Raw genomic sequence first — 25,360 nt, forward strand, 5'->3', positions numbered from 1 at the left:
ACGCTTTGCTGGATCGGAGCCCGGGGATCGTCATCGAGCTGTACGTGTGCTAAGAAGTCGGAGGTGCCGGAGTAACGGTGCTTGGATCGGTCGGATCGGAAAGACGTACGACTACTTCCTCTACGTTGCGTCAACGCTTCCGCAGTCGGTCTGCATGGGTACGTAGACAACACTCTCCCCTCTCGTTGCTATGCATCACCATGATCTTGCGTGTGCGTAGGAAATTTTTTGAAATTACTGCGTTCCTCAACAGTGGTATCAGAGCCTAGGTTTTATGGTTTGATGTTATATGCACGAGTAGAACACAAGTGAGTTGTGGGCGATATAAGTCATACTGCCTACCAGCATGTCATACTTTGGTTCGGCGGTATTGTTGGACGAGACGACCCGGACCAACATTACGCGTACGCTTACGCGAGACCGGTTCTCCCGACGTGCTTTGCACATAGGTGGCTTGCGGGCGACTGTCTCTCCAACTTTAGTTGAACCGAGTGTGACTACGCCCGGTCCTTGCGAAGGTTAAAACGGACTCTATTTGACAAACTATCGTTGTGGTTTTGATGCGTAGGTGAGATTGGTTCTTACTTAAGCCCGTAGCAGCCACGTAAAACTTGCAACAACAAAGTAGAGGACGTCTAACTTGTTTTTACAGGGCATGTTGTGATGTGATATGGCCAAGATATGATGCTAATTTTTATTGTATGAGATGATCATGTTTTGTAACCGAGTTATCGGCAACTGGCAGGAGCCATATGGTTGTCGCTTTATTGTATGCAATGCAATCGCGATGTAATGCTTTACTTTATTACTAAGCGGTAGTGATAGTTGTAGAAGCATAAGATTGGCGAGACGACAACGATGCTACGATGGAGATCAAGGTGTCGCGCCGGTGACGATGGTGATCATGACGGTGCTTCGGAGATGGAGATCACAGGCACAGGATGGTGATGGCCATATCATATCACTTATATTGATTGCATGTGATATTTATCTTTTATGCATCTTATCTTGCTTTGATTGACGGTAGCATTATAAGATGATCTCTCACTAAATTATCAAGAAGTGGTCTACCTGAGTATGCACCGTTGCGAAAGTTCTTCGTGCTGAGACACCACGTGATGATCGGGTGTGATAGGCTCTACGTTCAAATACAACGGGTGCAAAACAGTTGCACACGCGGAATACTCAGGTTATACTTGACGAGCCAAGCATATACAGATATGGCCTCGGAACACGGAGACCGAAAGGTCGAGCGTGAATCATATAGTAGATATGATCAACATAGTGATGTTCACCAATGAAACTACTCCATCTCACATGATGATCGGACATGGTTTAGTTGATTTGGATCACGTGATCACTTAGAGGATTAGAGGGATGTCTATCTAAGTGGGAGTTCTTAAGTAATATGATTAATTGAACTTAAATTTATCATGAACTTAGTCCCTGATAGTATCTTGCTTGTTTATGTTGATTGTAGATAGATGGCTCGTGCTGTTGTTCCGTTGAATTTTAATGCGTTCCTTGAGAAAGCAAAGTTGAAAGATGATGGTAGCAATTACACGGACTGGGTCCGTAACTTGAGGATTATCTTCATTGCTGCACAGAAGAATTACGTTCTGGAAGCACCGTTGGGTGCCAGGCCTGCTGCTGGAGCAACACCAGGAGTTGAAGTTGATGACTACTCGATAGTTCAGTGTGGCATGCTTTACGGCTTAGAATCGGGACTTCAACGATGTTTTGAACGTCATGGAGCATATGAGATGTTCCAGGAGTTGAAGTTAATATTTTCAGCAAATGCCCGGATTGAGAGATATGAAGTCTCCAATAAGTTTTATAGCTGCAAGATGGAGGAGAACAGTTCTGTCAGTGAGCATATACTCAAAATGTCTGAGTATAATAATCACTTGATTCAATTAGGAGTTAATCTTCCAGATGATTGCGTCATTGACAGAATTCTCCAATCACTACCACCAAGCTACAAGAGCTTCGTGATGAACTATAATATGCAAGGGATGAACAAGAATATTCCCGAGCTCTTCGCAATGCTGAAAGCTGCGGAGGTAGAAATCAAGAAGGAGCATCAAGTGTTGATGGTCAATAAGACCACTAGTTTCAAGAAAAAGGGCAAAGGGAAGAAGAAGGGGGACTTCAAGAAGAACGGCAAGCAAGTTGCTGTTCAAGAGAAGAAACCCAAGTCTGGACCTAAGCCTGAAATTGAGTGCTTCTACTGCAAGCAGACTGATCACTGGAAACGGAACTGCCCCAAGTATTTGGCGGATAAGAAGGATGGCAAGGTGAACAAAGGTATATGTGATATACATGTTATTGATGTGTACCTTACCAATGCTCGCAGTAGCACCTGGGTATTTGATATTGGTTCTGTTGCTAATATTTGCAACTCGAAACAGGGACTACGGATTAAGCGAAGATTGGCTAAGGACGAGGTGACGATGCGCGTGGGAAACGGTTCCAAAGTTGATGTGATCGCGGTCGGCACGCTACCTCTACATCTACCTTCGGGATTAGTATTAGACCTAAATAATTGTTATTTGGTGCCAGCGTTGAGCATGAACATTATATCTGGATCTTGTTTAATGCGAGACAGTTATTCATTTAAATCAGAGAATAATGGTTGTTCTATTTATATGAGTAATATCTTTTATGGTCATGCACCCTTGAAGAGTGGTCTATTCTTATTGAATCTCGATAGTAGTAATACACATATTCATAATGTTGAAGCCAAAAGATGCAGAGTTGATAATGATAGTGCAACTTATTTATGGCACTGTCGTTTAGGTCATATCGGTGTAAAGCGCATGAAGAAACTCCATACTGATTTGCGGATGTCAGGAACTTACGACACGACGATGCGGGAGCAACTTGCGATGCAATTGACGATGCCGGCAGCAACTTGCGATGTAACTGATTTGCTTTGGGTTGAGTTGTTCCTCTATGCATAGCAGCAATGTTCGGCCCGCGCTCCAGAAGATTTCCTCCTCCACCTCGGTATCCCGCTCCTCGACGACGATGAGGGCGCGGAGGTGGTCGATCTCGGCGGCGAAGTGGTGGAGCTCCATATGGACCTCAGCCTTCTCCTTCTATAGGCGCCGCATCATGACCATGGCCTTGCTGGAGGCGCTGGCCGCGGCGAGGCGCTCCTCCTCCATCTCGCCCCACGGCGCCCATGGTCTCCTCCTCCGCCTCCACCCTCGCCGCCCCTCTTCCTCCCCTTCTCCACCCCCACCCCTCTTCCTCCCCGTCCCCGCCCTGCCCCTCTCCTTCCCCGTCCCTGCCCCCGCCCCTCTTCTCCCCGTTGTGCATCCACCTCACGGAGCGGCCCCGCCCCTCTTCTCCCTGCTTCCGCTTCACGGAGCACCGCCGGAGGGGGGAGGGGGGCGGCCGGCAGGAGTTGGCGACGAGCTGGAGGTCGAGATGAGATCGGGAGGCAGTTTTTTCTTTCTTTTATCTCGACCATACCGGTTGACTTATTAGATGTACTATGGGTTTAATTATCAAAAGCACAGGGACCTTCTGGCAAAAAGCCTGCGACGGTGAACCCGGAGACTCAATCCGTGTTTTATTATTAGGGAGAGATAATGTGGATTTCTACAACTATTTATTCCGTATTTTTTGGAGGGTAAAGCCATGAGATTCTCGTAACGATATGCGGACTACTACTCGCGTAAGAGAAACCTACTAGGCCAATGTGTTTGAATATCCTCCAAAGGCAGATGCGCCACCAGACGATAGGCCAAGGATTCCATTTGGTAGGAGTTACTCGTACACAATTTGTTTCATTTTAGTTGACAAAAGTTGATAAGAAATTTTCTATAAGCTATTTTGCAATACGTTCGTGGCGGCGCTTCGGTGCTACCCTAGACGATGTCGAAGAGCTGACAACCTCGTGTTCTCCTTGGCTCTTTAGATCGACAAGTTTAGGGTTTGGTCGACGGTATCATCATTTTGGGAAGGTGAAGGCAATGTGTTGGCTGTTTGGTTCTCTGGCAGCACCTCTGACATGGTTAGTCGTCGATGCTTTAGGCGGGGTTCCACGGGGGCAGCTCATGAGCTTCTGTCTCATGGATGTGCACATCAGGATCCATGCAGTTTTACGGTGGCCTTCATCGGCAAATCTAGTGTCTGGACCGTCGATCCTTCTAGATCAACGTTGTCGACCTTTCTTCGTAGAGTTCCGGGAACGGTGCAGAACTCCAGTTGCGACAACAATTGGCGTGCCATCGGCATGTCGAACCCGAAGAGGACGGATAAATCCTCAAGGACCACAGTGCAATTTTCCTTTTTGAGGGCTTTCTTTGCAGTGCTGTTTTTTCATTACGGAGAAAAAAATATATTCTAAATTGAATTGTGTTCTACGGAAGGAGCAACAAGAGCAACAGCAAGTGGGCCGGCGTCAGGCGTCGTCCACTACTACACACAAGTGAGCGGTTGAATGCTGTCATTAGTGTGCACCGTGAAGTATTATTCATGTTCGAGGAGCACGTTTGTTGAACAAATCTCACAGACAGGCCAATCACAAATCCCCCACACTCGGCGCTCGTATTCCGTGCCGTCTGCGCGCCCGTACTTCCCTTTTGTTTGCGCATGCCTCCACACACGCAACTTCACGGTCTAGCATTCGCACGACCGCGATCCCCATTGATTTGATTAGCTCTCTCACGTGAAAAGATGGGGAGGGTAATAAGTGGAGGCATGTTAAAATCAGTTTTTTTTTTTGAAAAGAAGATATTCCTACGCCCGTTCCAACAGAATTCCATAGCGCAAGTCATCGGGCCCGCTAAAAAGTTTTCAAAGACAAATGTGAAAATTCAGAGGAAAATGAAGGAGTTTACTCCTACGCGCCCGAGCGCTACAACGCTCGATCCTAATCTTTTCAGCCCCCCTGATTTCAACGGGTGAGGGGCCGGTGCGCCAAACCTTCTCCCCTCAATTATGTAAACAGAAAAGTTTTGACGCTGTCTGAAACCGGCCGCTCCAACGCGCGCGCGTCAGATAGCCAAGCCCGAAAATGAAAGGGAAGAAAGAGATCAAACATGATTTTTGAGGCCCGCTGGAAAAAGAAGTGATCGGGCACAAGGGGTTGAAAACCCCAATCAATCAACCAAATCCAATGGGCTGCCGCTGCATCTTCGAGATAAAGAATGAGGGCGAGGCAACGAACGATGATAATTAAAAACCTTCTTGTTTTGTTGGCTAGGAACCGGTTGTGGTGGTGGTGGCGGTAGCGGTAGTAGGATCCAACCCAAAATTCTACTAGTACCGAGTATCCCTTGCGCCCCTCAATTCCTCGATTTAATGATTGGTTCATGGACGCCGTCGGCTCCATCATCAGGGACCATCGCCTTCTCACACCTCTCGGTTGGAAGCTTGGAAATATCCCCGGGTTCGGAAAAACGGGGCGCAAACAACCGTGTAAAATGATTTGTTATGTCCAAATGCTGCCATGTTTGTTTGCACTACTAAGCATTTCTTTATGTTTGCATGCGTCAATTAGGCCAACTCCACCGCACGGCCTCAAATGGACGTGCCTCTGTCCGTTGTGTCGTGAATGCATCCAACACACGGGCGCACTCCAATTGATGTCCGGGGTGGACGTGATTAAAAAAAACATAAAAACTAAAATAAAATGTTGAAAAAGTAAATAAAAAAATATAAAAACATAAAACATAAATTAACCATCACGGTCACAAAACGGCTCAGTTCCACGGTTCACATTCTCAAAATTAACATTAAAAAAACGCCGCCCGCGCGCTCCTGCCGTATCCGTCGATACTGTGGCCGTCGCCGTCTTCAGTGCCCGCCGATGTCATCGTCGTCACTGACGAGATAAACGTAGTCCGGCGGCGTCCAGAGGTGGGACGACGGTCCATGGTACACGGGGGCGGGTTGGAAGGCGGCAGGTACCTGCACCACCTCCTCTGGTGGTGACGCGTCCCGTTCCGGTGACCGCGGCGGCGTGGGGCACCAGTTCACGCCCCCCACGGCGTCGGCCATTTTCGGAGCCATGCACGATCAGCTCCGGTGCTGGCCCACCAGGCCCGGGTGAAACGCGGCCACCGGCTCCTCCTCCATCACCTCCTCCGCCCTCACCATCTCCAGCTCGGGGAAGGCGACGTCGCCGATCGCAGAGAGGGCCATTGGCGCTCATCGTGCGTGTTCATGGAGTCCTCCATGACATATTGCATGAGTCGGGCCTCCTCCTCCGCTGTCATGCGAGGAGGTGGAGGTGGCGATGTAGATGGTGAAGGCGATGGCGTGGGCATGAGGCCGCGCACCCGCGTACGCCCACGCACCTCTCGACGTGGCCGCCGCGGCCCCGACGACGTGCCGGCGAAGAAAGAGGCGCGCTGCACGTTGTGCTCGTCCCTTAGCCATGTGTCCTAGAGCACGAAGTCGGGGGCGTACCTATCGTCGTGGAAGAGGTCGTCGGGATGGAGGAGGCGGCGGCGCTCGATCTCCTCGCGCGCGCACGGCTGCTCGTCGAGACCGACGGGGTCGGGACCCGGTCGGCGGAGAGGTGCCAGTTATTGGGGAGGTGGACATTGCTCCACGGAACCGGCGTCCTCGTCTTCCAATAATGCCGGCATACATCCGCGTTGATATACTGCCGGTTGCGCTCGCCGCCGGCCCTAGGGCCGATGGTGAATGGGGCAGGCACGGGGCCCCGACGCGGTGGCGATGCGGCCTCCTCTTTCACAGAGCCGCGACGACGTCCCGAGGAGGAGCCGGTCTCACGGTCATACTTCCCCTTGCAGCCGTGGATCCATAGCCCCATGGCTGCGAGGCGGCCGGCCGGCGAGTTGAGGACAGGGAGAGGCTAGGGTTTGGAGTGGGGCGTGTCGGGTTTCGAGGAGGCAGCGTGCTGGAATGGGGAGTGTGGATGACGACCGGTTCACGGCCTCCCCATTTAAGAAGGACGACGACCGTTTGCATGGGCGGATGACAGGTGGGGCCGGGCGCACGTGCGCATTGATGTTGGTGGTTGGGAGGTAGATAGCCGCCTGCTACGCGGCCCCGATGCAGACGAGCATCGTGTTCGTTTACTGTGCGCCGCGACCCAAACCCAGCGCATGTTTACGCTCGAAATGGGTCAGCTTGGACACAGAACAAACCAAATGGGCTCAGGCCGTCGCGCGTTGGGCCGTCTGATTTATCCTTTTTACCTCAAACGAATCGGGACGGGTGGTGCGGTGGAGTTGGCCTCACCAAATGCAACGCACCCTTTTATTACCCCCGCGGTGAGCTGACCTCTCTCCGTCCGGTGCTTGTGTCTCCAGCCGGCTTCTTCCTCCCCTCCTTGTTTCATGGCGGGGAGGGGTGGGGCGATGATGCCCATAGCCCGTCCAATTTGACCCATGCCGTCCTGGACCTATATCATACGCACACGCGCGCTCTCTACCGCTCCCACCACGCTCTCCCGCGACCTCGTCTCGTCCCGTCTTCTGCTTTTTGCTCGCCTGCGGTGGGAGGGAGCTTTTCGCTTTGGTTTAGGTGCTTCTTTCCCACTCACCACTTTCCTCCGCCCTGCGTGCGGTGTCACGCACACCAAAAGCTCCTGCCTTTGCCTTATCTCAGCACCGGCACCACCCTGCCCCCGCCCCTAGTGGGATTTGGTGGGAGCTGCTCTGCTCGCTCCAGCTACTTGCCTCCCTCGCGCGCTTCTTTGCTCCGCTGGTGTTGGTGTTGGCCTTGGCGTTGGGGGCCAGCGTCACTCTCGCCTCGTCACCGCACCTCACCTCGCCGCACCGCACCGCACGCACGCGCGCGCGCGCGGCGCTCTTCCCTTCTCCTCTCTTCCCGGTGGGCTCGGAATTCGGACGATTTCTTGGTTGCGTCTGCTTGGGGCGCGGCGAGCGGCGGATCTTTTGCGGAATTCCGGCGGGGAAAGGGCGGGGGATGAACTGCGGGCAGCCGGACCAGCTGCCGCCGGCCACGGCGGGCTTCCTCAACCTCAACTGGGACAGCTCCATGGACGCCTCCCATCCGATGGCCTCCTCGCCGGCCTCCAACTCCGCGGCGGCCACCGAGGGGCTCGCGCTCCACGGGATCTCGCCGCGGCCGCAGCCGCACTACGGCGCCGGCGGCACGCCGCTAGGCTCGCCCACCAAGCTCAACCTCTCCATGATGGGCCAGTACCGCCACCACCACCACCACAGCCCCTACCCGCCGCCGCCGCCGCAGGTGCGCGGCGCCGGCCTGCCCACCCTGGAGAACCTCATGCCCATGGGCTCCCTCGACCAGTTCCTCGCCGACCCGGGCTTCGCGGAGCGCGCCGCCAGGCTCTCCGGCTTCGACGCCCGCGGCGGGTACGGCCCCGGTGGCCCCGGCCCCGCGCAGTTCGGCCTCCCGGACGACGGCCCCGTCGGCGCGCTCAAGGAGCTGGAGCTCGGGAGCGCCCGGGACGACTCGTCGGTGTCCGATCCGGCGTCGGCCGGCGCCGGGATGGCGCTCAAGGGCGCCTCCGACGGCAATGCCAGGAAGCGGAAGGCCGGCGGCGGCGGCAGCAAGGGGAAGGGCAAGGACGCCTCCGTGTCCACCACCTCCGCCAAGGATCTCCTCGCCAAGGTATGCAAGACACATACAGAATTCTGCTCTGTTGTCGAAGGAGCGAGAGGTCGATCTCACCCTGCGAGCACCGCCGTCGCCGTGGCCCTGCAGGAGGACTCGGCGTCGAAGCGCTGCAGGTCCATGTCCATGGAGGAGGCGGAGGAGAATTCCGGCAAGGGGAAGGCCGCGCAGAGCAGCAGCGAGAACGGCGGGAGGAGGCAGGGCAAGGACGGCGCGTCCAAGCTCCCCGAGCCGCCCAAGGACTTCATCCACGTCCGGGCGCGGCGCGGCGAGGCCACGGACAGCCATAGCCTGGCCGAGAGGGTACGTACAATTCTCGGCCTCTCCCTCCCTTGCATTGTGTCAGATCATTTTCACGGCGGAGTAGAATTTCTCATGCCCTGCTTCGTCTTGTGCTGTGCTCAGGTGAGAAGAGAGAAGATCAGCCAGCGGATGAAGCTGCTGCAGGACCTGGTGCCCGGCTGCAACAAGGTACCTGCTCATCATTTCGCAATCGTTGCGATGTGCCTCGGTGTGCCCCCGGATTTGAGACCTGGAGAAATGTTGCCCGTTTCAGGTGGTGGGCAAGGCCGTGATGCTGGACGAGATCATCAACTACGTGCAGTCGCTGCAACGGCAAGTCGAGGTACACGCACGCCCCCATTGCCAACCAAAAACAGATCATGAATTGCCATCTGAAGCACTTGTTGCCATTCGTGTCGACTTCTGCCTGCAGTTTCTGTCGATGAAGCTGGCGACGGTGAACCCGCAGCTGGACTTCAACAGCCTGCCCAGCCTCCTTGCCAAAGATGTGAGGACCAAGCATCTACTCCATATGCATGCATACATGCGCGCTCCCGTTGCCACATCCGGCTCAGCTCACTCACTCGTGTGCCGATTTTGGGTTGTGATGATGGCAGATGCAGCAGCAGTCGTGTGGGCAGCTGCAGCAGGGCTCGTCGCATTTTTTCCCGCTGGACGCGTCGGGCGCGCCGCTCCCCTACATGGGGGGCCAGGGGAGCAGCGACCCTCTCGGCTGCGGCATGTCCGACGGCGGCGGCATGGGCGACGACCACGGCGCCATGCACCCGCTCGACCAGGCCTTCTGCCGCCCCATGGGCTCCCAGCAGCAGCACTTCCTCAGCGACGCCGCCGCCTCTCAGGTAACACTTTTTTCTTGAAAAATTCATGTCGCAGCTTTGTTTTTGTAGATGCTGAACAATCTGTGATTGTAAACGTGTGTGCAGGTTGGGGCCTTCTGGCAGGATCTGCAGAGCGTGGTTCAGATGGACATGGGGCAGAGCCAGGAGATCGCCACCTCCTCCAACAGCTACGACGGTGAGTGCAAATCCAGTTTCAATTTCAGCCTGAATTCTGAAGATCGACATCACTTTCAACCAAAGATCCGGATGCTGAATTTTGTTCGGTCCTGCCGATCAGGCTCGTTGCAGACGGTCCACATGAAAATGGAGCTTTGACATGATGATCGCCGGGGAGAAAGCTTGATCCGACTACCACCGACCGCCCTCGACGACCCCCGCTGTACATAGGGAGAAGCAAAGGCAGGCAGGCAGGCAGTCAAGCTTGCCATTGAACCATCCATGGAAGCGCTCTGAGATTCAACCTAACAGTGTTGGGCCCTTCTGGTGTAATGATTCTTTTGAACAAGAAAGGGACCCGGGCGTGCACCAGTAGCTTAGGCTAGCTCAGCGTATCATCATCATCATCATCATCATCTCCTTTCTTGTGCTAAGCTGCTAGCAAGATCGATGGGTACATAGCATGGCTTGCGCATGAATCCATCCTCGGCCACCCTTCGTGCCCATTCCCCCTCAAATGAGAGGGGATCGCATTGGAGATGTGTAATAGTATCATTTGTACTGCCATTATATATATAATATATATATATTTCTAGCCTATAAATACCATTATTAAGAAGATCCTGCATACCAACCATCAGTATGCTAATCTAATATAAACACGCTGGTTTCGCTAATGAAATCGGAGCCCCTTGGAGAAGGCCAGGAGCCGGGATTGTGGCGGCTTCTTTGGAGCCAGGGCAGGCAAAGAGAGGGTGTGAGAGAGGACATGGACAGAAGGAACAAGCAAGTTGCTGAATGGGGCTGGGATTTGGGATTTGTGGGCGCCTTTCTAGCTGTTGGAATTGGACGGATGAGCAGCCGGACCCGGCGACGGGGACTGCACCGGCTCTGCCCGGCTGGGACACACACACACGCACACGCAGACGGTGGCTGTGCCGTGCCGTGCTGGGTGCTGATGAGGACGGCCTGTAGCTGCCCCATGATTACGAGCAAGTAAAGACGGCGGACTGGACTGATTCTACGCGCGTACTTGCAGTACATCAGACACGCCATTCACTGCGGATTGCCCTGCTCCTGTTCATCTGCGGCTCGCGCCAGTCAGTTAAAATGAGCAGTCTGGCTAAGTCTCAGTCGACTAAGACTTCGTTAAGTCTCAGTCGATACTATATCCGTGAGATCTTATATTGAGATCTGTGCAAAACTTTTTCATGTTATATCACCTGACTTAGACTTGGTTAAATCTCAGTCGACTGAGACCTAGCCACACCCTAAAATGAGAGAGAGAGAGAGAGAGATCATCGGATCACCGCATTTACAACGCGGATCAGATGAGATCGGCACTGTCTCAGCCGACGACGACGACTGAAATGCTCTTCGTTTTGATAAAGCTGACGATGGGATCTGCCCGTCCCGGGCCGGAGGGGACGGACGGGCGCTCCTTGTCAAACCACACTGTCTGCGCGCGCTGCAGGCTGTAGGCTCCGAGAGAATCATGGCTAATCGGGGCGCCGGATCTCGGAGGCGATCGCAGGAGCAGTGATCGCTGCTCGCTAATTAATCCGAGCACTGCCGCCGCGACGTAATGCAGGCGTACATGACACTCCACGTCCAAATTACGCTTGATCATCACTACCTACCAAATAGCAATGCGGCAGGGGCCGTCGTAGTACAATATATATGATATAGACCGAACCTCGTTGGGAGATCCGATCCGTCGTTGCGACCCGACCTTTCACGACACTCCACCATCAATAGCAGTAACCTCTCGTCCGCGCACGCGATGTACACGATGTAGAGGGTTTGAACCTTGCGGCCCAGCACGAGAAAACCAATCTCGACGAAGGTACTCACGCGCAAAACAATTTCCACGAAGAGAAATCGCAACATAGAGGTTTTCTAAAGATCCCTCCAAAACTTGATACGGGTGTCTACCCTAAAAACACATCGTGTCTATTTCATAAAAATATAACCTGCCCGTACAATGAACGCCCCATAGCTATATATAATAGCCGGACACTAATTGGCCTATTGCCCTCTCGCACACACGTTATAACAAGTCTAAAAAAACAAATATATCCCTATACGACTTACACGGCCAAAAAATAAAAGGAAACTTTAACCTAATTTGGACTCTACCATCGGGATGATTATGGACTCTAATTGAATTGGTGCGCCATGCATCTTCTAGTGCATCTCGATCTTCAGGTGGACCCCAACCGACTTCTTTCAAGGAAAATAAACTCCATGCATCACACGTCCTGCTCGCTTCTGCCTGGAACTTCTCTTTGCGTGGGAAGAATAATAGAAATAGGAAATCTGCAACCTTCTCCTTAATGCCTTGATCATCTATTAATGAACATGAACCTTCGTGTGTATCATGCAAACCAAGCCCTCCAAAATATTTGTACGTGCATGCATTTTTGCCTGGAAACACGTAGAATTTCTTGTCCTCTCTCAGCCCTTCTAGCTGGAACCATGTAGTGTGCTTCACAGGAATAACGAGTAATTCTTGTTCATCATTGTAACTTGTCATCAGGTATTCCGATGTATATGTAGCGTATTTTTGGACAACACCGGCTTCAGGCAAAACAACAATGACCTCGGTATTTATATCACAAGGGGTCATATCAATATACAGTGTGATGCGTGCTCCTGCTTCGGACAGGGAGCAAAAGACGACGCATCATCTCGCAGGTTTAGGCCTCTTTTGGTTCATAGGATAGGATTATCATAGGAATAGAAATTTTGTAGGAAATGAGATGGCATGTATCTTAAATCCTATGAGTAGGAATAGGAAACGAGATGTCATTTGGTTGACATCAAAGGAATTTTTCCTATGAACTGTGGAGGATAGGAACCAATCCTATGTAGAAATAGGAATCTATTCCTATGAACCAAAGGGCTCTAAAGGAAAAAATCCTATAAGAGTCCTATCCTCTAAAATTCCTATGAAATTCCTCCAAACCAAAGGAGGCCTTAGCAGGGTCACCATGACGGCTCCGACTCGTACCCGGAAACCCTTTTTTTAATACTCGATCTGTTTTAAATTACTCGTCGTGGTTTTAGTTCAAATTTGAACTGAAGAACGAAGGGAGTATATGGCAAGTTAAGTGTACTTCATTATGTATCGACCATTATATGGGCGATCAGATTTGGTGCTGCGTGCGCGTGTTGCTCGTGATCATGGGCGGGCACGCTATTACCTTAATCATTCTTCGTCCGTCCTGTTCTTTTCCGTTTGCAAGGGACGTGCATGCCGGATTGGAGGAAGAGTGGGCTGAAATAATGTCGTGTTAGCTTGGAGGCAAAGGCTCGGAGGCAAAATAATCCTGTATGACCGGGTCGTACGTGCGACCTGGCCGCAAGGGGAGGCTGTCAGGTGGGTCACCCCACGACGAGCTCTCTCACAAACAGGTCGTACAGGATTCGCCTCCGGCTCGGAGGGCGTCACATTCGGAGAAAAGTTGTGGATTAGAGAGGAGGGACGACGGCCACGGCAGCAAGGTCACACGTTTCGCTAGCATGGGCTGTTCGTTTCTATGTGTGGTTTCCAAGGACGACCATGCGTTACGTGGCTAGCCATGTCCGTTCAGACAGCCAGCCGATGATAACCTATCCCTGTGGGTATGGCTATACCTTTGCCTGTTGACATCACATCTAATATTGATATATTTCCAAAAAGTTTCATAAACTTTTCATCAAAGTTCAGACAAGTTGTTTATAAAGTTCTTCGGTCCCAAATACATTTTCTAGGAAAGTTCTTTAATATTTCTAACAAAGTGCAGAAAACCTATTTATAAAGTTCTCCCGCTCCTGGTCCTGTTTATTTATCACTTGCAAATGAAAATGAAAGTTCTTCACTATGCCCAGCAAAGTTCCTCACTAAAAACACAGATAATCTTCTAAAAAACCATAGTTCAATTCCAGTTAAAAAAATGTGTAACAAAATTATCCAAACCTTATCTTGTTCTGAAGATCTTGGCGTCGGGAGTTCAAATATATATAGAGTTTTAAAAACAAATTTTGATTAAACTGTCAAAAGACAACTAAAAGTAACAAAGTTTTTGAAGAGAGAAAAGACAACCTAGCCATGCATGTGTACTGTAGCCATGCATGTGTCAGTCTATGGGAAAGAAAAGAGAGGCAGAGAGGCATGCACATGCAAAAGGCCACGATCCATGCGTTTGAACAGCGGCTGTGATTCGGGTTGCGCGCACAACCAGTTAGAGAAGGCCTTATTCGACAGGTGAGGTATCTGAATACTAATGAGAATATACCTCTACATGGTATATTCTCAGAAAACTTTGTCAATGTCGAAACTCGGAATATTTGGTCATCCATATGCGCTGTGTGATTCTTCAGTACGCGTGCACATTGAACCCTGCGTTCGTATAATGAACAATGATCAAAACTGAACCAACCAGTACAAAAGTCACTGTGTGCATTTAAAAACCGAACTAAGAAACCATACCGAAAATAAACCGATCCAAACCATTTGAACTTTGCCTTTTTATGGTATATACCTAACCGAATAAACCGAAGTAAAAAATAATTTTATATTTCTTGTGATGAACAACCATACAAGTTGTCATTTTTCTTGTACATGAGTCAAATTCACTACTAAGAACATATTTTTTTTCTTGTAACATAGTCATTTTTTGCTCTTTTTAAAATGCTAAGCAGTAAGCACGTCCATAACCATCAACAGATGAATCAATGCATGCATATAGCAATGCCCTACACTTATATATATAGTTATATACCATTTGTGTAAAACAGCAGTATGTGTTTTGAGTCATAAATTTGCAAATTATTATTACGTCATTTTCAAAGTCGCGTCAACTTTGGTTATCATGGTATATATTGTAACCATACCTAAATAATTTGGTATGTACCGAAATCGAATCGTATTTTAGTTTCATACCATATTTACCGAAGTATTAATACCGTACAAATCAAAAACATATAAACCAAACCATGTAAATCGAATAAAGCGAACGCACAGAGTGCAGTACAAGAGAAGAGAAGGATGATTGTCTGCTCAATCAAAGCCATTTTTTGGTGTACCTCAAACACATGATTAGCTGGTACTGCACTGCACCGGATGAGCATCGACCGATCATGCGTTGCGTTGCGTTGGGCCCATCCGGAAGGGAAGACGACCTCCATTAATCCCCTCCCCGGCCGCTGCTGCTGCTGCTCCACCATACCAACCCGACGCCGCCGCCGCCGATGGCCCCGTTCGTGGCTGGCGTGATGCCGATCCCCCTCCTAACAAGCAATGCGGTGTCTCATCTCTCCGTAAGCAAGCGTGGCGGAGGCGATCCGCGCGCACGTCCCCGTCGTCGGAAGGCAATTCACCATTAGGTTTTACTACTACAGTTTATTACCGCTGCTGCTGCCGCTCTACGCGTGGTGCGGCGGCGCAGGGCAGGTCGACAGGTGGCCATGCATGGCCCGGGCCGGATCGGGAGCCTTGGCGGGGTGGGGGCGGCGGGGAGCCAGGGCTGCCGCTGCGTTCAGGGACTGTGCCGATCGGCGGACTGTCCCTCCCCGCCGCCCCCACCATGATGTCGCCGATGGCCGGCCCCCGGCCGAGAGCGACGTACGGCGCCGCGGTCCTCGCGTCGCGTGGTACCCCCGCGCCGTGCCTACCTGGCGGCTGGTCCCCGTCCGTGCATGCATGCATCCATCGCTCGGTGTCATCTCCGGATACGACTCCGGGTCGAGACACGCGCGCGGGCGCGCTCCCGTCGCCGTCGGCCTCGCCGCCTCGATCGCCGGCCGGCCGGCCACCGCTGCCTGCCCGATCCCGTCGGCGAGGCAGGCCCCGGCTCGTGGGACTCGCTCGGGCAGGGCGCGCGCCGGACGCCGGTACGGTCATGGCCGATGACAACTGTTGAGAATAGGGCGTATGTGTCGTGTGGGCCGTGGTGGATAGATAGATCATGCAAGTGATAACGTAGTACTCCGGTACGTGATTGGTGCCGTCGCTTCCATGATCGATCGGGGCTCGTCCAGATATGCAGTACGTGGTACGTACCGCCGGGTCTCTCTCTCACTCTCTCACGTGGTCTGCCGCTTGCTACTGCCTCCTCTCCTGCTGCTGAGTGACCTGACCGGGTAGACTGGCACTGGCAGCCGGCCGGGTAACGGACGAACCCATCGTCGTCATGTACAACATGTACAGAGGCATATGCTACAGGAGTTCCACGGAGATGCTGCCAGAGCCTCACGTGCGTGCGCCTGCCCTGCATGTATACGCACGTCTTTTCCCTGTAAGCTGATTAGCCGATATACCAGTGTAAAAATAAACAGGCGCCTCGGACCATGCCCCAAGGGGTGCAACAGGCTTGAAACTGATCCATACAATATGGAGGTAAATCGCAAAATGAAGAATGGAGGCAGATCTTATGGTGTTTGCTTCTGCAATTTTCGATGATTGCTGGCATATGGCTTGCGATTTGGTCGTGTGCTGTTTGAGCACGCGCCTCGTGAAACAAACAGTGTAGCGCATGAATTACCAAAAAGTGCTGCTACACCCTTCGATCCCTATTTCTTGTTTTAGATTTATCCAGATGCGCACGAGTAGTACAGACCCTAGTTTCGTTTGGATTGATGACGAGAAGGCACCTATTCCTTCCATCTCTAATGGTGGACGGAAGCTAGAAAGCATTTGGAAATAGAGGAACGCGAGAGTGTTCGGATCGTGCCAAATCAAAAATGAACGGGAGACTGTGGACTTGATCTTCGACGACTTGCGCTATGGCAGGAGCATTTGGAGGACGACCTATATCTGAGTAGTAGAGTAGCATTAGGAGTGGGGTGGAGGCTTTGGTTGGGGTCAGCTTGTGACTACCAACTAGCACAATGTAAAAACTCTTGTATATATTTTCTCTTTTCTACAATATGGCTTACGATTTTCAATGATTGCTGGCATATGGCTTGCGATTTGCTCGTGTGTTGTTTGAGCACGCGCCTCATGAAACAAACAGTGTAGCGCATGAATTACCAAAAAGTGCTGCTACTCCCTTCGATCCATATTTGGCGTACCTTTGAAAAAAAAATCTTATATAGGATGCAACCCTTATCACTGATCAATAGAGGGGTTCCAAGTGTAAAAAGAAAAAACTGATACAGCATCTGCTTGACTAGTCACCTACTCCCTCCGGTCCTTTTTACTCTGCATATTAGAATTCTCCGGAGTCAAACTTCATAAAGTTTGACCGTATTTATATGAAAAAATATCAACATCTGGCATGCTAAAGTTATATAATATGAAACTTTAAGTCATGACACATCTAGTGATATTGATTTCAGATTATGAATGTTGACACTTTTTTCTATAAAGTTGGTTAAACTTTACGAGGCTTGACTTCAGTCAAATCTTATATGCGAACTAAAAAGGACCGGAGGGAGTACATTCTTACCTTGTCATCCTGTAGCCCAATCGCGGTGCTTCAATCAATACAGTACCGAGCGTCATCACGTTTTCCCAACGAAATGCAGTCAAGGTTGATGGCAGATTCTACAACAACACTCCCTAGACCAAACCAGCCAAAATTGACCCAGGTTTGAAAAAGAGAAAAATGCATGACAACATTGGCAGCGCTTTAGCATGAACCCAACAAGGAAACAAAAAAAATTCACAACACAAAGTATTTCTAGTTTTTCCACTGTCTCTTGCCAATGGCAAACTTACATTTTATTCCATCCGGTTCTAAAAGGAATTGACAACACAAAGTATTTCTAGTTTTTCCAGTGTCCAGTCTACTGTATATGTCCAATATATGGGTAAAATATCAAACATCGACTCGACACGACAGGCCGCCCCCCTCCCTCTCCGAGCTAAACAAAACAACGCTTCTGGACCCTCTGGCCTCATCATGATGTACAAATTACACATCAAGTAATAAACACATGTACACACACACTAGTCTCAACAAGAAAATTTTACCATGCGGAAAAACGCAACAGGAAAATTAACCCGCAGACACGTCTGCCCATCAACCCGCGCAAACCGCTCCCAACTAGGAGGGGAAAGGGCGTGCCTTGCGACTCAAAACCAAATACACCGCTCGCTCCTGTGCTGATCAAGCAGCCGTTCACCGACAAGACCATCTTGGGGGCAGACTCATATTGCCCCAACTTGTGCACACTGAAAATCTGCGGTATATTCTAGCCTAGAAGGTCCTTGAAAAGATTTGGGTTGTTCCCTGTTGGAGTCACGCCAACCTGCCTCGCGGTGGCGTCCTTCTGCAACGCATCTTGAAGGCTATGGCCCTTTTTTGTCGTTGCTCCTTTTTGTGCGGGTTCTGTGGATGCACTGGTGGCGCCAGTTTGTACATCATCTGAGAAGATGGACATAAGGTCTGGTGTGTTGGAAGCGCTGGGAGCTGAGGTTCCAGAAAGCGCGGGAGAGGCTGATGCTGGTCCAAGGAGCCCATCTAACTGTGAGAAGGGGTCAGCAGATGGAGCACTTGATGAAACAGGCTCTTCACCCAGATCCAACAGATCTGGTGGTGGGGCAGCAGGGGTTACTTGCTCCTTGGCAGGCTGAGGTGTTACTTTCTCAGTCGAGGAACTCTCTTTTGCTGCCTTCCAACCAGCATGTCCCTTGCGATTAGGTTTAGCAGCTGAGGAACCAAAAAGTGAAGCAGCCAGCCGTTGCTTTTCTGCTGAAACTTCTGTTCCCTGCTGCTGACTCTTAGAACCATACGAGGACTCCCTTGCCTGTGAAGTTACCAACCTTCCCCCGTCAGAGTTGGAACCCCCATTGGCTGCTTGTTGGCTAGAGGTCGAGCTTGAAGGTGTAGAAGAGGAGGCATATGATTCCCTTCCCCATTTCTTTTGAACCCCATCAAGACGAAGTTTGGCACCAAATTCACCAGAAACTGCATTGCCTGATTGCTGGGACCTTGCCTGATGATGGTCTTCCCTATAGTGACTTGGTTCTGGAACTGGAACAAGGTCAGTAGTCGGCAGGGAAACACTACTTTGTGAGGTTGCTGTAGGTAGTGAAGGTTTAGGTAGCTCATAGGCTTCAAATCTAAGAGCATGAGCAGATGTCTCATGTTGGTCTTGGGCTCTGTAGTTACCAACACTTACAACGCCTGAGCGTTCACTTTCAGGAATGTAAGGTGTCGCGCCATTTTCCAAGGCTTGCTGCACATAACTGTTCAGAAATGTGAGGTTTTTATCGACCTGCAACATAAATTAATATTCTTAGATTTATATTATTAGATAATTTCAGAACATTGTGCAGAGAAGCTAAATCACAATAAATGCATCTATTTTTCGATGCCAACACTTGCAAATGAGTCGTTTACATTGAGACTAAAGTAAACAAATTCACAACAAAAGCATGTTTATCCTGGTTTCCATGATACCTTAGGTAAAAAAAAATAAGACCACATTTGGGTTAATTACATTTTGTTGCAGTTTTATTTACTCTGGATGCTATATGGTCTGCTTCATCTTTTGGCTAAGGCTTCTTTTGGCATTTTGGTGAATTGCAGTAATCTTGTTTGGTTGAATCATGTTTACATATTTCACTGTTTCGCAACTTGTCAAAGTACTTCATTAAGATGAGACTAATGTGAGTGGAATACCATTGGATAATGTAATTTATCAAACTTTAGTTTGACTAGTCAACAGAATAAACTTCTAGCAACTTCTTAGCACAAGCCCTTTAAAAAGCTTTGTTTAAAAAATCTACGCCTACTTGCAGTCAAAACATCCAATATATGCCACAACATATCCCAAATTATGCTGCCCAACTGTCCTCGGGTTTTCATAGGAGTCCTCCATCCGAACTTCAGATGCCCCAAAAATATAGTGCACAGGACACAACTTAAAACCAGGTCGCTTTTTATACTATTAAAAACAAACATTTCCTAATTAAATAAACAGAACAATCGAAGTACCAAGCTTAGTACAAAAAAGCATAACATTACCTCAATATCTTCACAGCTTGCATCTATGGGCATCACACTTTCAACAGCCTGTTTGTCCAAGCCTAGTAAGGCTTGTACCTCATATGCACGCTGCTGCAAGTCTGTTGAATGTGAAGATGATAGTTCATCTACCAATGACTGAAACTGCAAACAGCAATAGGACAGATTTATAAAATATTAGAAATACAAACAAGATAAAGGTACCAAACCTACAAATAAGAGTTCTTTTAACTTATCGAAGAGCTTTAGTCTGAACCAAAGTTGACAATTTCTTTACTGCACCTTCGCTAAAAGGTGGACAATATTTACATTACATGCATTCCAATGTTTTCTTCTCACATGAAATTATTTCCTTTACATCATTCAGCATTGAATCATGTACCAGACCAAGCAGTGGTTTTACTTCTTTACAACCATACTGTTACCATCACGAGAAAGAATTCAGGGAAAAGGTTGTCATACAGTTACACAAAAAAGGCACTGTACTATGACAACATAGATGACAAACTGACCATACTTCAGTTTTCTTTTAGTTGTTGGTGCTCAAACATCATACTGCAAAATGATTTCACCAAGAATCTGTGCTATGCTCAAATTAATAATAAATGAAAAGCGGAACAACTGCCTGCCCACAAAGGCAAATGCGCCAAGGATGAACCTTGGATATGCATGTCAATGTAATATAACAGAACTCTAGGCAACACAGTTTCTACTAACTTACCAACCATTGTTATACTTGTGAAAACAATATGTATCTCTTTCAGTGCACATGCAAAGCTTTTGTCTGAACCATAATTTGGCCCAAAAACATTCAACAACCAATGACGAGAAATGTTTAAATGAGGCTAAAAGAATGTGCATATTTTCATTTACCTCAGGCAACATATCAGACTTCCTTCCAACAGCAATTTCAAATGCAAATATCTTCAAAATTGCCGAGACTGCATAACCCTTGAAGAAGCGGAAAAGAACACATGTCAAGTAAAAAATATGTATATAAGCAACACAACATAGATTTGTACAACAACAGAAGTGGAAATAATAGCTTGCTTGAATATAAAGCATGCCATAATGTGGTTAGATTAGATGAATCTGAACACGAGGATGAAGCAGCTTCAATCATGGCATATAAAATTGACGGTCATGCATATTTGTGAAACTCAAAGGGAATACATATTTAACTTGGTACTTGATCAAAGTCAATAGTATTAGTAATACTCCCTCTGTTTTGATTTAGTCTGAATATTAGCTTTGTCTTAAGTCCGACTTTATAAAGTTTAACTATGTTTATAGAAAATAAAAGAAAAATTTAAAATAACGAATATATGGTACGAAAATATGTTCAATGATCAATCCAATAGTATTGATTTGGAATTGCAGATGTCAATACACACTTGGTCAAAATTTACAAAGTTTGAATTCAGCATATATGCGAAGTAAATAAAAACAGAGGGAGTATTGAATAGCTATGCTGTAAATGTTTTGATTATAACAGATATGTACAACATGAAGTACTTCGTAAATTGCAAAAACTGTTCCTGAATGGTAAATGGACACTACAACCAAATATAACAGGTACTATTTCAGCTTGACCAAAGCAACTCCAACTGTGTTAGGCAAAAAAAGAGCATACCCTAACAGTGTCATCAGTTGGGTGGGCCTCTGCCACATCACATAACTTCCCGATGATATAAGAAGCAGGATGCTTCCCGTCTGCTGTTCCGTATTCCCCCAAAACCCAGCATATGATCTGAAAGTAAAGGGAAACGATATAAATTACCTCCCAAAACTCACCTTGGGATAGAAAGAAAAAACAAACCAATCAATTACCTGCAAAAATGAGGACGGAAGCTTTGGCTCCCCCAGAATCCGGAGATAGGAATTGACCTGTTAAAGAAGGAGAGAGTTATATAACTGATCAAGCAGTGAGAAAATCCTAAAACAAAGAATCGTGCATCCAGTTGAGGAGGCTCCTAGAGTATTGTTGGCATACTCCACAATATCAAGCACAACAACATAGCAGCAACTGAAGCATAAATAACATTTAATTTCCCTCCAGCACCCAATGTGGCCAATTCAGTGCGAACATTCTTTTTCCATCCCAAGATATATAGCTCATTAGCTGATCACGACAGTTAAAAATGCCCATACTAGCAGTATCACGTTTAGCATTAACAAACTCAGCTGCAAGGGGTTACAGGAATAGTTGAGAGTACATACAGCTGATGATCTCAATTGACTATCAGCACCTTCATCCTCCTCTCCAAATCCTTCAGCGATAAGCCGCATTAAATTGTGTGCAACTCTAATGTTGACAAGGTCCCCAGCATGCTCAAAGACTTTGTTCATGGTCTGGAAAATAATAGAAGGAATTAATGGACCTTCTAAAAAGTAAAAATTAAGCAACCACCGCATGAAAATTACATCAAGTGCTTGACAAGAAATACACAGATACTCATAGATTACCTGAATGAACCACTGATTGCTGGGCGCAAATTGTTCTGCTAGCTCAACACAACGTGATGCAATTTCTGCCTTATAATGGTGATCAGTTATGCTGATCATATACTCGATCATCCGATCAACAATCACTTCAACATTAGTTGATTTTGTCATCTTATAAAGAAGCTCAAAGGTCTTGCGCTTCAGAGTGTCATCAGGGTCCTATTCATAAGAGCATCTAACGGGTGAGAAATCGGAATACAAAAACAGAAATGCTGATGCAATTACATGCATCGAACAAGACCACGGATAATAACTGAAATGGATATGACATAATGGCAAATAAACTAGGTAGAGTGGTAACTGGTAAGCACATTGAATCAAACAATTTGATATAGCTTTTACCTCACTATAATTACTTCCTCCTAGAGTTGATACAAGGGAACATGAAAATGAACAGCATGACACCATTTCCAACAAAATTAAGTTCAGCAGACGGAACATGATTTTAATGAAGGATTTTACATTCATTTTATTACACCAAGCAACAAATATATTTGATATGGATGACATCAGCATAATAGACAGCCTATTAATTGAAATATATTCTTAAGATGATAAGTTTTCACATTCCTCACCTCTAAGCAATCAATAACAGCCAGTTGGTGCTGTTCTGCAATATCAGGATTTATTTTTATTAGTCTTCCAAGAGCATCAATGCCCATGTACTTCAGATTATGGCTATCACTCTGCAAACAGGATTGGGGCAAGCAAGCGTTAGCTTAGTGAGGTAACAATCATAGTATCGTGAAAGTATTTATTTTTCCCTAAAAAATGTCAAGACCTTCAAAAATTTCGATGTTGTTTCAGCAGCAGCGTCTAGCATCTTAGAGTTTGGGAAAATGCATGATACACAGCATATACATTCATACAATATCGCATTGCCAATGTTGCTCGCTGTGTCACCCTTCCTGAATATGTCACCCAAGACAGTGTACATATGACCACTCGCTGACTTGTCACCGCTACCCAGCACAGCAAGTATTTTCAATAGTTTTATCTGAAAATAGCAACAGAAAAATCAGAGGAAATACGATGGTGCCAATTAAAGAACCCCAAATCAGAACCTACCTATTAACCTAGCATCACTGAACACATCGACCAAGTAAAAAGTAAAGCTCACAGACCTGAATAAATGGTGCGGGCATTTGATGGTAATCGTAGGAAGTTGGAAGCCTCCTCTCTGCAACTTGTTTGAGGATGTTAACAAAACTAACAACTAAGTCCTTGTACGCGTTTGGATCTTCCAAAATCAGGTCATAGAGTGGGCACAGAGTTGCACCCATCACCCCAGGATCATTATCACAGAGTCTCTGCAAAACAATAAGCACCACTACTCAAAACCCATCTCATAAATAATAACGCATTTACATCTGCTAAGAGTTCCTAAAAATCCCAACGAAGCACTCTGGTTGCTTATCAGAGCTCCCTCTATGTCATGGTCTGAGATCAAAAAAATTGCTCTATCCTACATTAAATATAAACGGTAAATTGCATTGAACAGATACAAAAGGTGCATATTCAGGCTTAATGAACCCACATCTTTGCACCAGAATTGCAACACGAGACATGAAAGACCTAAGGTGTGTAGAACTCACATTTAACGTCCAGTTCAAGCTCAATAGATGCAATGGCAATAGCTAGTTGCTGCAACTCAAAATATAAATTGAACATATACAAAACATGAAACTTTAGCACAATTAACAGTAGCGCATGTTCCTTTGAGCAAGATAAAATAACAGTACCCCATGCGCCTCTGGGATAATAAGCTACGGCATGAGAGGGACAAATTATTCTACTTCTATTGTAGTTGGGGAAAGAAATTCTAATTTGAACATGAGGTAAAATGTTTGGGGGGACCTTGCGGAAGTTGGAGACGAGGTGGGAAACGGAGGAAGGGGATCGCTGGTAGAAGCGGTGGAGCGCCATGACGGCCTTCTTCCTGACGGCCTCCTTGGGGTGCGCGAGGAGATCGACGACCTGGGGCAGCACGGCGGGGATGGCCTCCTCGCCGATGAGGCGGCTGGCGGCGGTGAGCGCGGCGCAGACGACGAGGTAGTTGTCGGACCTGAGGTCCTTCTGGATGGTGTTGACGACGAGGATGACGAGGTCGTGGCGCTCGTCTATGAAGAGCGCGACGGCGAGGTAGCCGGTGCGCTTGAGCGGGAGGGACTCGTCGTGGGTCATCTTGACGGCGTGGATGTGGCCGAAGGAGGCATCGTGGCCGAGCATCTCGGCGTAGACGAGGCGAAGGAGGAGCTCCTTCATCTTGCGGCGCGGCACGTCGGGGTCGGCGAGGCGGCGCTTGAGGTGGTCGAGCTCGCGGGAGATGATGCGGTCCTCCTCCGCCTTGGAGCGCGCCTCGCCGATGGACTTGACCAGGTCCAGGAACTCCTTCGACTGCCCCCACCCGCCCTGCGACCCCATCGCCAGCTCCCGCCCGATCGTCCGGAGCTGCTCCATTGCGTGCGTGCGTGCGTGCGTGCGTCCGCCCGCCGGGACACGCGGGGGCCGGTGGGTCGCCGCCGGTGAGGGGGCGCGGGGAGTGTGAGATCTGGATCGGGCGGGGGCAGGGGGGAGGTGGGTTTCGTCTCGGGGTAGAAGGGGATCGGCCTGGTTTTCTTTCTTCTTTGCCTTTCTTTTTTGTTTTGTTTTTTTGCCTGGATTGTTTTGCTTTCTCCAAGGGAGGCCTTGTTCTATTCATCTATTGTGCACCGGTTTGCAAAAAGAAATCATTTTTGGATGGAGAAATTTGTGATCTAGTAGAAATGTGTTTAATAATTGCACATATGGCAAGGGTGCAGTTGGCACTTAGTGTGTGCAAGGAGGGGGCTTTTATGATTGTACATGTGACAAGCGTGCAGTTGGTACTCGTGTCGCGGAGGGTGAAGCACCGGCGGCGAGGAGGAGCACGGTCAAGGGGCGGGTAAGGGGAGAGGGAACAAGGGCGGCAACAGCCACAGCGTGAGCGAGGGGGAGGGTGTGTGCGCACGCGTTGAGGGGACAGTGTCG

The 25,360-nt window shown here is 48.6% G+C and overlaps 2 protein-coding genes across 4 annotated transcripts; one reads left to right on the plus strand and one right to left on the minus strand.

Moving 5' to 3' along the window:
- Positions 1–7,257: 7,257 nt before the first annotated feature.
- Positions 7,258–10,506, plus strand: LOC119270053 (transcription factor bHLH77-like). 3 transcript variants are annotated; one of them, XM_037552021.1, is made up of 8 exons: positions 7,261–8,586; positions 8,680–8,892; positions 8,995–9,060; positions 9,146–9,214; positions 9,305–9,379; positions 9,489–9,731; positions 9,816–9,906; positions 10,009–10,506. In XM_037552021.1, the coding sequence occupies exons 1-8, from the start codon at positions 7,918–7,920 to the stop codon at positions 10,044–10,046; spliced, it is 1,464 nt and encodes a 487-aa protein (XP_037407918.1). In that variant the 5' UTR covers positions 7,261–7,917; the 3' UTR covers positions 10,047–10,506. The 3 variants fall into 3 exon arrangements, with proteins under 3 accessions (XP_037407917.1, XP_037407916.1, XP_037407918.1); XM_037552020.1 differs by having other exon boundaries at positions 7,258–8,312; positions 8,346–8,892; positions 9,816–10,506; XM_037552019.1 differs by having other exon boundaries at positions 7,258–8,892; positions 9,816–10,506.
- A 7,022-nt stretch (positions 10,507–17,528) lies between these two features.
- LOC119270055 (AP-4 complex subunit epsilon-like) lies at positions 17,529–24,936 on the minus strand. The gene is made up of 11 exons (XM_037552022.1): positions 24,209–24,936; positions 23,476–23,661; positions 23,133–23,348; positions 22,927–23,037; positions 22,313–22,510; positions 22,067–22,198; positions 21,677–21,733; positions 21,480–21,596; positions 20,720–20,797; positions 19,847–19,990; positions 17,529–19,094 (listed from the first exon to the last, which is right to left on the minus strand). The coding sequence occupies exons 1-11, from the start codon at positions 24,809–24,811 to the stop codon at positions 18,069–18,071; spliced, it is 2,868 nt and encodes a 955-aa protein (XP_037407919.1). The 5' UTR covers positions 24,812–24,936; the 3' UTR covers positions 17,529–18,068.
- Between the last annotated feature and the right edge of the window lie 424 nt (positions 24,937–25,360).

The sequence above is a fragment of the Triticum dicoccoides genome, chromosome 3A (genome assembly GCF_002162155.2).
Source record: "Triticum dicoccoides isolate Atlit2015 ecotype Zavitan chromosome 3A, WEW_v2.0, whole genome shotgun sequence".
NCBI lineage: Eukaryota > Viridiplantae > Streptophyta > Magnoliopsida > Poales > Poaceae > Triticum > Triticum dicoccoides.